The following is a 12,308-nucleotide window of genomic DNA, read 5'->3' as shown; positions in this document are numbered from 1 at the left end:
GCACCCCTTAACCACTTCAGAAAAAATGTATCTTAATTGCTATTACTCTAAATACATGATATTAATTAAATTCTTAAATTTAGAAGCAAAGTTTGTACTTTATGAGAAAATCTACACATAAAGCTTTTCCCATAAAGTGCAAAACGTTATTCGTTGAAATCAGAAACCATACTATAAAGCTCCACCTCAAACCACGAAGAAAGATAATTTTTCAGGATTATCGGAGGTTAAGCTGCCATTATTTTTGTCATTTCAGGTATGAAAATACTAAGATCATGCGAAATTCAATGAATTAACAATTTCTATTTTGGAATAAAGTATCAATATGTTAAGTTAAACAGAAATTTATTACCAGTTTGGCAGAGATAATACACATAATTTCTTACATTTCGATTTGTGTCAGTTTGATGTTAAGCTGAATATCAGTATCTAGAAGAAACAGTATTGCAGTATTTAGAACAGATTTTTAGCATTTTCGTAGCAGCTTGATGCAGCAATCATAATAGTGTGCATAATAAAGGCAGCTGTTCAAGTTCAGTATATATTATTGCATGAAATAAAGAAAACATTTTTAATTACCAAGTTTGGCCTAATAACCATGCATTCAAACAGAGTATTAGCCAATATGGCTAAATAATTAAGCCATTAAGTCAAGCTATCGCTCCTTTACCAAGTGAAAAAATAACAGAGACAAACCCCTTCAAAGTTTTGGTATCCATTTTTTTTTTTTTTTTTTTTTTTTTTTGGTGCTTTGATAATAAAGGATGGAATTGGAAATGCGTATATCACTGTATATACATGTGCTGTAACAAGAACAGTGCCCTTGGAACTGGTGTCTAGACTATCAGCAATTTTTTTCTTCTCCTTTAAAAGATTTATTCAAGAAGATAAGTATGAGGACTTTTATATTCAGACCTTGCAAAAACTCTCAGAAAGCAGATGAGGATTTACAAAAATTATGGAATATCATTAAGGGCCCAGGAGTTCAAAATTATTTTGGTATTAGAGGTATTGGGTGGAAGTTTAATGCTGAGAAAGCCGCCTAATGGAGCAGTTCCTGGGAAAGTCTAGTTAGAACTATCATGCCATGTTTGAAGATAATACTCATCAAAATCTCACTTAAATTTGAAGAGCTAAAACAGTTTTAATTAATACTGAGGCAATATTAAATTCAAGACCTTTGATCTATGTTTATAGTGAACTAGAATCGATGACACCAGGTCATTTTCTAGTTGGGTAAAGATGGACATCTTTGCCATTTGGCAAAATTCTTAAACTAGATTCAACTAAGAAAAATTAACAAAGCGATATGAACATCGGCTAAGATTATTAATTAGAAGGGTTTTTTTTGGAAAAGATAGAAAAAAGAATGTTTACTTGAAATTAGAAATGTAGGGCAGGTTCAGAGAGGTAGTGCTACTACAGATATTTTAAAGGGATCTCTAGTTCTAGCACAAGAAGGAAAATTACCAACATTATTATGGAAGATAGGAGTTGTACATGAATATTATCCAGGACAAGATAGAATGATAGCGGATAGCTTGTGCCATCCGCTTAGCTAATGGTCTTCAGTTCCTGTACAATTATTGTACCATTTAAAATGACTGAAAAGAAATGAAAGCAGTGAGTTTGATGAACAATGAAACCATGAATATTTAACTTTCAGAACGCTATTTAGTCCAAACCTTTGATGAACCAAGAGTTCATCGTTGGGGAGGATGTTGCAGTTTCATATAGCAGGTCATCATAGGGCGCAGCTTTCTGATTAATTTTTTATGTTTATTCTTTTTCTTTCAAATTTATGGATACTGATAAAATGTCTTCGCACAACAGGAACATGACGAAGTATTCTAATGTAAGCTAATAAATTGTAATAATGTAAGATTTTCTTTCCGTGTGATAAATAAATGACAAAAAATACTTTAGCTGTTCAGTTGATTATTTAATAAAAGTTCTGGATTACATTAAGGTAAGCAAAATTTCTTACAAAAAAAAAAAAAAAAAAAAAAAAGATATTAAGATTTTAGTTATTCTTAGGTACTGAAAGTATAATTTACAAGTATGATATAGAACAAATGAAAGACTGCAAGACGCTGATCTTCTTTACTTCTCATAAATGGCAATCTAAATAAAGTTAAGTTTAATTTTAACTGTTTATCTATTTGAGTTTTCAAAGTTTCATTAAGCTACCAGCGGTAACTCGCATCATAACGTTCAGGTTATACCGACGGGTGAGAATTACATTTAAATAGTTGGTTAACTAGAAATAGCCACTTAATTGTTATACTTATTTTAGAAGGGCAGGCAAGGCTTATTTGCATATATTAGTTTTGCTGTGCAATGTTATGTACACAAATTGCTATTAGTTCCTATTTCGTCACCTGAAGGAATTGTTTAAAGAGATCTCCACGAACCCGTAGCATGCAAAATTATGTACATAAGATTATTATGTGCTACCTTCTTCAGTTATAACCAATAAACGCACTAGGTCATAGTACTTTTGCATTGGCTAGGAATTTTTGAAATCATCTGCCTCAGAGACGTTTATATATATCTGGCTATTTCTGCATCAGTTACATGCATCTTAAAGATGTTTAAAAATTCATAAATTATTTTGAACGCGAAAAACGTATATTAAAAACAGATATATTTTATATATATACAGGCGATCTCCTTAAAATAGACCTTAATACTCTTGGGAGAAACTTATTTCCTATTAGTTAAAATTTTCATTTAAACTTGTTGTTGAGCAGCAGTAATTAAAAAAAAGTATTTCAGTGTCTAATCTCGTAAAGAAAATCAAAGATCTTAGAAGCTTGTGTGTGAATAATATTAATTACATTTCTTAAATTTTGTTGCAATAATTTTTTAAATGCAGATGTTTATAGAGATTATTCCGTTTTTTTCCCGAGTAATTCAATAGCACCGAGTATTTCAATTAAATCTACAAATTTTATAAACAATTCATTGATCTTTCCCATGAACACACTGTGACGTCGCATATGCAGAAAACTAAAAGCAGCACAATGAACATTGTTTCATTGTCATGTGTTCCATCATCAACAGAACATATGGACATTTGTTTGGGTAAAAAAAATGTCTAATAATTCTTCACTGCGTATACAATATGTTCACATAATGTGTTCCACTTAATACAATACTCAGCTGTCATAGTTTTCTATATTAGACATGAGCTGCGACAATTTTGGATTCTAAACCTTTCAGAATTGCATCTGCCTTGTCTTTGACACAGGTGTTATTACTGTTGATTATCCATTATTCATCGATCATGATATTAGGGACACTATCTAAACTCATGTACACTATCTAAGCTCCTCCTTATTCAATAACCAGTATAAAGGTGACATATGGAAAATGTCAATTACAGTCAGGTCTTCACAATGTGTACGTGGCGTGTACGCATAGGAAATACAGAAAACCACGCCTCTATTTAAATAATAAGGGGACTGGATCTCAACTTAAAATTATCGCTCGCGTAGCAAGAATTGCTATTGCTCTTGAGTCGTCAAAATCTGCCTTGAGTTTCTAGGGACAATCCTAAAAATTTTTAAATTTGCGCTAAAGCAACGAGTTCTTTTTGATAATCATTTGTCCTAGAAGGAGCTTAAAGTAGGTGAGAATGTGCACTGTAACGGCCATCAACATTATAGTAATCCTTGCGTGCGCGTCTGTGTTAAAAGCAAATTCAGGTAAGTAAATTTAATTTTAAAAGCGAAATGTGTCATTTTTTGCAAACATAATGAGATTAGCTTACAAAATGATTGTTTGTAATAGATTTTGATATAAATAGATGTTAAGATGCGATGCCGAATAACCGATTGCAAATCTGCCCAATGATGAGATCTAAAATATTGCAATACTGGGAGGGGAGCCACTGGCCAAGCTAACGACCTAAGGCTTAACTAAGCGGATTTTGTGCCTGGTCAGTGGGATGGAAGACTGTCAGAGCATTTTTTTTTTTTTTCGATTGCAGAAAAGAAGCTTACAGAGTAACAATTTTCAGTGATACAGGTCATCTGAGTTACATAGGATGTTGGTTACATAGGATATTTAAATTAGCTAAATTACGATTTCGTGATGTTACGTTGGATATAATTGCAGTTATTCGTGAAAGGTTACATTTCGCGTTTCATAGTAGTATCTGAAGTTTCATTTACATTACACTCTATACTTTTCTTTCGATGCATGCGTTATGCTAGGATGTAGTACTATACACCCTACATTATATTGTATAGTTCATTATACGTGGAATTACTAGGGATTGTTATATTAGAGCACATACATTATGTCAGAATACAAAACATTAAATCATACATTATAGTATTCAATACACTATGTTTGTAATTACGTTGTATACATTGCATAATGTATAATACATTATACTTTACTACGTTCGCTTTTCACATACGTGTCTTTGACATAGAGCGCCTTACTGGAATACATAGCACATTACTGGCACATAGTATACTGTACACTACATACATGGTACCAGTTACTTAGTACTTTATATAATAATGGAATACATTGTGGTACGGTGCCTGCTAGGTTTTCGAACTGACCCTCTTTCCAATGGAATACATTATTGGGTTACATAGTGTTCGCTTTACTGTGTTCAGTTTTCATAGTTATGTGGTGATTTTCCTTTCAATACATGTGTTTTTAGATACAGTTTTTAGATACGTTAATTTATACAAAACATTATACGTGAAACTCATGGACTATATTACCGAATTACACAGTACATTACTGGTACTTAGTACATGGTACTCTACATATATATTGCTAGTTACATAGTGCTTTATATAATGCATTACTGGAATTCAGCATTGAATTTCATTATTGTAATACATTGAATACGTTACATAGTGTTTAGTACTCTATGCCATACTCTAAATTATTCACCACTCTGTACACGGTTTCATATAAGGCAAATATATGATTTACAATTTAACCTGATATATTGTTTAATTCTTTTGTTATGTTAGGATACAATACATTATACCATTCAATTCACTATACATGGCATCCCATGGAGTATATTACACAGTCTATAATATATAGAATACATTACATAGTTGCATATTAGGTTTCATAGTCTTATCAGATTGCCGTACATTTTAATACTTATTTTATATAAGAATACAATTCATTAAATCATACGTTATATTATTCAATACATTAAAGGCGGAATTACGTAGATTATATTGCAGAGTATATATTACATGGAATACGTGGTATGGTTACGTAATAAATCGTTTACTATTCATCTTACGTTACCTTTTATTACATATGCTAAATTAAATCACACATTATATTATTCAGTACATTTAATCATGAAATTGCATTCAAACATGGAAACCATGGAATTGCAAGGAATTCATTTCGCAGTATTTGGTGCGTTTCAGTTTACTGCGTCGTCTGGATTTCATTCACATTTCACTTCACGTTACGTTTCCTGTCTATACCTATGCTGTGTTTGAAAACGGTGCATTGTGTCATACTTATATTATTCAAAATTTTATACGTGGTATTACATGAAACACACTTGAGGCTTCTGTGAGTCAAAATAAGAACTCAAAAAGAAAAGTGTAAAGCACTCAGATTAGTTTACTAGTGATAGTTAATTAAAAATGCAGTTAGTTATAGATAAATTTTAAATGTTAATGTGTAGTCATCATACGTCAAAGAAAATTACTTCCAATGGATTGCAAAACTAGACAAATTTCTAATAGAAAATGAATAGAATTTAGATTGTACAAAATTATACAATGAAGTATCTTTTTCAATTGAAGAAAACTGTAAAAGAATATTTCCCAGAAACGAAATTTGAAATAAAATTAAAATGAGATTTTTTTTCCAAAAGAAAAAAAATGAACTGGGTAAAAAATCCGTTCAACAACTACGATAAATCAAAAGGTCTTCCAATACAGGAATCAACATATCAACAGATTCTATTTTAAAATCTAAATTTAAGCAAGAGCAACTCCTAAATTTATGTTGTAGATTTATGCAGAATAATTAGAAGCTTTTCACACAGCTATGAACATTTTAATACCCTTCAAAGTACCGAATTTAAATAAAAAAATCTTTCTTAATGAATGTGGCAACAAAAACAAAATATAGAAGCAAATTAAATGCAGAAAATGAAATGCGAATGCAGATAGCATCAATATAGGTAGGCTTTGGCAGTTTCTGTAAAACAATGCAAACGCACTTTGTCACTAAATATAATATAAGGGTAGGTGGCACTAGGAATACGAGTCAGTGCTATTAATGAGTGAATTATATTAATTTTGTGTTAATTTTGTTGCAATTTTTTTACATAAAGTACCTATAACATATTGATCTATTTTAAATATTATTTTAAAATATATTATTCTAAGGGTGGGAGGGTATTCCCTCCGCCCCCCCAAAAAAAACCTTATAATTCTAAGGATTCCATGAGTCCACAAATTTTGAAGACAGCTGTTGCAAAGCAACAAGAAGTCTGATAACATTTTATAAAAATATATGAGGATTCTCTCATGATGAATTTAATTTTTTGATAATAATTTATAATAAGTTTCAGAACGAGAAAAATTCATAAGACAGATGTTATTTAAAAAATGTATCTAACACAACAATGACTTGTTTATATACAAATTTCTATAAAAAATTGCTGTTCTTTTAATAATCTCATTTATTATTCAATGAAAGAGGGCAGTCTGTGATGTTTCTTCAAAGGCGATATTAACGTATATGAATTTCCTATTGAAAGTGTATATTTAAACATTTCATACGAACTCTGAAGTTTTCGTTTTAGTAAACTTAATATATTGTAAAATGTAATGGAACTTTACTTTTAAACAGTACCTCACATGCTTTTCGGAAAGATCTATTATTCATGTTTCACACTAAATCTCTTATATATAATGCATTTTAATTTTATGAGACTTAATTATTTTCAGAGAAAGCAAATTTTTTTAAATCTTAACTTTAAATTTGCATTACATATGAAGAAAACATTTAAATATTTCTTCTAAGTATTCATAAGGAAATTTAGTACTAGGGGAAGTAGATAAGTAAGGTTAAGTAACCGCTTATTAAAGAGTGTTGAAGTAATTACAGTTTTCATCCAGCCTTCCCCACTGATTTCACAGTTCTCCGCAGCTTAAAATTCTCCCCCAATACACAAGACAGAGGTAATTCTATAGGATAATAACATAATTCTTTCGTCTTGATATTTCGACGAAAACGATTCAGATGGCAAAATGGCTTTCTTATCACAGTAAACTGCTCGTACTGCTTAGTAACCGTACTTACTGCTCGTTCAGAGGAAAGTTATTTTATATCTGACGTCAAAGGTTGAAGTTTTTCATTTTCATAAGAAGAAATTTTTAGGAAATGTGAAATATGAGTTATCAACACTTTTAAGAGAAATATAACTCTTTCGAAGTTTTTTAAGATTTTTAATGTTAAATTTGCATCAGAAGAGCGAAATGTTTGGTAGAATAAAAAACTCCATGTATATTAAGATACATTTTCAAAACATTTGCTTGTAAAAATTTAAATCTTTTAAGACACATTGTTGACTTTTTTCTGAATGTGTCCTCAAAGTGATATTTGTTCAGCACATCTGAATATTCTGGTGTCTGCCAGCCGCCAAGCGATACGATTCCTAAATACTGGTAGTTACTTCAGGTTTCAGATTATGGGGGAAGTGTCATGGTAACATAAAATTTTTCCTAATTTCCTCCATGCGTAATGTGAATACCAGCCTGTTTTCCTTGGCCCACAAGCGGCTGAGCGGAAAAAGTACTAAACACTGGTTATTTAATACGGGCTCAGATTCATATAAATGGTCTATCTATTTAAACCGCATTTTGGAGATTCCGACATTTTTCCGTGAGTGATACAAATATAAGGAAGTTTTCCTTAAAGAATCGCCTAATGCAAGGCATCCCTTCCCTTAGGGGGATATGAAGTACTTTAATCTAAATAAAAAAATCTCTTAAGTACCTCAACAGCAGTCGAATGTTTAAAGACTATGAGAATGAATATTGAGAGTTCGATCCCAGACGAACGGGCTAACTGATGATTAGTTTTCGTGGTTTTTTTCATATAGAACGTGAATATGAATTAATTTCCTCTAAAATGTCCTCCACGGAAACATGTTTTTCCTTAGACGAATAGTTTTGCCATATTCAAATACTCTAACCTAACAGTTCAAAAATTCTTCATAAAGGTATCTCAGCTCTTAGGGAGATAATGCAACGTGCTTCACAGGAAATTAAATTATCCCAATATGAAAATTCCGGTTAAGTCAAAATGTTTGAAAACATCTGGATTTCTTAAAGTCATTTACCTAATTTACCGCTAGATAAATTTTTAAATAATTGGAAAACATTCTTTCCTTGAGAAATTTGGGAAATACTTTGTGGTAGCATAACAAAACTACATGGCCTTAAATTTCCTCCAACGAAAATTATCTTTAAACAGATTATTGAAGTGTCTGCTGTTTTACAGAAAATAATATCTATATTCCTTCGACTGTAAGACTCATTCCTTAATTTCAATACTGCCGAAAGAAAAAGAGAGAGAAAGGAAAAGACTTTAATGTGAATGAGTTAAGTCTGATTTTAAGAAAATGAACGAATGAAATAAAATACTAAAATACTCTAATTATATAGTTTTTAATAAGCCACCTAATAAGAAATAATGAGTGTGCTTATTAATTATTATTATTTATTAAGATATAAGAAATAATGATAAATATAATTATATTATAAGAAATAATAAGTGTATTTTTCATTTAAACTAATAAACTGGAAGTTTTTATTTTTTTAGATTTGTTAGTAATTCGGAAAATCTGCATTTCTAATAGGCGATTATTCTAAAGCACATCATCTTTTAGCATTACTTCGTTTGCAAAGCGCATCTTTTTTCCATATTAGAGGTAAAAAGAAAGTGAGCCATATAAATTATGAAATACTACAGTAACTGACAGTATTATGTAATGGTAAATTTTTTTTTATGTTCGCTCTTTTGTACTCTTAATGGTATTATAACAATTATGACGGCATTGAGCAGCCAGAATTGAGATTTTTCTTTAACGTGTTTTTTATAAATTAAACAAAATTATATAAAATGTTGATAAATACAAAAACTTGAATAAAAGTAGTTTTTTTATATTCCGAAACAAAAGCTAAATACTTAACAACTACAGTAAGATCTCATTTAACACTGTTTTAGTATTATCCTGTAGTATTGTGATTTTCTGAAATCGCATGCGGTATCGGTACTGATGGATTGGTTTAGCATTTAAACCTGCAAAAGATCGTTGAACATTTCTCCTGGATGTATGACGTTAAAGGAGACTTTAAATTAAAGCCACTGCTTGTTTATCATTTCAAAATCCCAACAGAAATGACAAAAATTTCAAAATCAGCTTTAAAAATGTTTGGAGTCTAACTAAAAATCTTCAATCACTATAAAAAATTTTCAGAACTGGTTTACGAAACATTTCTGATTGATAATGCTCCAAGCTATCCAACGCATTTGTCCGACTTAACAGCATGCATTCCAGTAGAAAAGGCTTTCTTGCACAACTTTCAAACACAATTTCGTTAATCCAACCAGTGAATTAAAGTGTAATTTGAAATTTTAAAGGGACAACTGATTGATAAAACTGACGAAGAAGATAAAATATCCATTTAAGATACATTGAAAAACGACAATATCAGTTTTCCTGGAATGAGGTGACTGAGGAATGTTTGAAATGAGTATAGAAGAAGGTATAGCTAGAGATAAGTAAGAATTATATTATAATGGAATTCATTGTTTATATCGATGAAATTGCTAAGCTAGCTGATGAAACCTATTTAAACAAGCAGGATATTGAAGAGTTATTGAAGTTACAACCAGCTAAAGTCTTTCCAATGACTAGTCGAAAAACAAGTGTACGAGGATGACGAAATTAAACGTTTTTGAAGGTGGGAGAGAAAAAGGAAATTTCAAACGGATTTACCAAAAAACAGTTTAGCGATTATAACGAAAATTATGGATCATTGAATGATTTAAATTTTGATAGAAGTTCAAATGCAAAGCAAAGTGTCATTAATGCCATGTCTTGCTATCGACAATCGACAACTAACTGCTGAGGAAATGGCACATGATGCTAAGGTGAATTCTTCACAATCAATCACAAGCATAACTTCTTTCTCACATGAATTTACTTCTTTTATTTCCATAAATGTTTTATGAATAAAAATCAATATTAGCAATAAGGAAGTCAATAATTAATGTAGTGAAAGAATATTTAACAGTAAACGTTACAAAATGAAACAAAAAATAATAAATTTTCATATTGTCTCTTCTGTTTCACTTACGTGTGAAATATACCTGTTTAACGCTGTTTGGTTTAGCGCTGGGCCTTATTGGAACATATCTCCCGTGTTAAGTGCAGCCTTACTGTAAATAAAAGATTGACTTCTTTCCCTGTTGAAGCAATTAAATCCCCCCTCCCCGGTGGAATCCTCCCTGGCTGAGAATCTCCGCTCCAGGCTTTGACATATGGATATCAATAATAATGCATTTGATATTTATTTATATTTTAATTAGATATAGCAGTCCTTGATTTTTACCTGCATCTAACTTAAAAATTTCGTTAATAAAAATAAGCTTATAGAAACAAGCATTTAGACAGCAACGATACTGGTTGCAAAATTAAAAGAAAAATTATAACACGAATTAACAAATTATAAGCAGAATCTTAAGAATATCTAGAGCTACATGATCAAGCTGAAGGTTGAGCTTGAAAGGTTCTTATTTTAATTAGCCAGTTATTATGATTTTGATCTTTAACTTCTTTCCTTATTTCTCACCAGAATAAGTGTATTTAAGTGAGGGTTTTGGATCTTATACAGAGTTTCTGGCACATGCGCAGCTCTGTTAGATTTTTGGCACTCTATGTAAGTGCAATTATCTATCTATCTAATTATAGTGATTATTATTATATCATAAGTTTGAAACAATCGGCTTAGCATTCTCTTGCAACCGATTGTTTCAAACTTATGCGCCAGTAAAGTTAGTTAAGCTAGCTTTTTTATTTGCCTGTATAGTCTTAGACTGTTTTTATCAATGTTTAAAGTTGAGTATGTAATATTCTTTAATTCGCATGGCCACAAGTAGAGGTTATTTGTAGCACGAGTTGTGTTGGTTCTGTTAAAAGTTCACTATAATAAAAAGTTATCTAAACCTTCTGTCTTACTATTTTCAGATGTAGCCATATCTCGCTATTTGTCTTTTAGGGTTACAGGAGTCAAATTCAAATTTCATTTTAATTACAACTTTATCATCTTACTAAATGTGAAAGAAATTGAGTTTAAAATGGAATAAAAGTTATAAAAAATTTTCAGTCGTCCTTTATTCACTACTGATTTTTCTGTATTTATCTTCATTTAAAACTTTTACCTGAAATTCTAACTAAATTTTAAAAATATTTTGATAGAACATTTATTTGGTATTATTTTATGCATTGATATCTTAAATAAATTGCACTGAGCGTGATATTTTAAAACTTTGAAAACTGTGAAATAAATTAAAAGTTCTTTGAAATTTAAAGGGATGATATTATGATTCAAGTTGTTGAATTTTTCCTCATTTTGTTGATTTAGAGTAACTTCATAACTGCAAACTGCAGTTAGTTTAAAGTACAAAGAAAACGATAATAAATTAAGAATGCTAATATTTTATCAGAAAATATTCATAACATTATACTTTTAAATTACCTTTTAATTTATTAAAATGTTCATGTAAGAAAGAAATATTACCCATGAAACATTTGGAATATAATAGTACATCATTGAAACAAATACGAAAACTTTTAAAGTGATATATTAGAGGAAAATAATCTTGATTGCATGCATATCTTAAGTATAAATTTAATCGTCTATTATATCTTTGAAAAGTAATGTTGAATAACTGCTAATTGGAAAACTGTTCATTGTGCGTAGTAGTTAAAGTATATTTATCAGAAAATTTCCAGTAAGCGTAGGATTATTTAAATGATTCAACAGCAAACAGTAATTAAGAAAAGCGCAAAAAAATTTGAAACATTGTTAATTATAATCCTTTGATCAAATTCGAAAAATATTTAATGAATTAAAAGGAGAAAACAAATTTATTTACATTTTAATGGTACAAAATATTAAATAATAATTTTTACAAAAATTCGTGTACAGTTTTTATTACGAATAATAAAAGTGTAGGCGCCTACTTAACGAAATCTGTTAATTGAATTGCATTGT

General features: G+C 30.2%; 1 protein-coding gene across 1 annotated transcript in view; it reads left to right on the top strand.

Moving 5' to 3' along the window:
- Positions 1-3,391: 3,391 nt before the first annotated feature.
- Positions 3,392-12,308, top strand: part of LOC118187497 (neprilysin-2-like) — a 135,289-nt gene continuing 126,372 nt past the window's right edge. The window contains exon 1 of the mRNA XM_035357734.2: positions 3,392-3,710. Coding sequence (XP_035213625.1) covers positions 3,641-3,710 — 70 coding nt within the window. The 5' untranslated portion in view covers positions 3,392-3,640. The remainder of the gene's footprint in view (positions 3,711-12,308) is intronic.

This window comes from Stegodyphus dumicola, chromosome 2 (assembly GCF_044657685.1).
Source record: "Stegodyphus dumicola isolate Sdum_Otavi_A_Nest chromosome 2, ASM4465768v1".
In the NCBI taxonomy this organism is placed as follows: domain Eukaryota; kingdom Metazoa; phylum Arthropoda; class Arachnida; order Araneae; family Eresidae; genus Stegodyphus; species Stegodyphus dumicola.
This window is presented reverse-complemented; position numbering and strand designations above follow the sequence as displayed.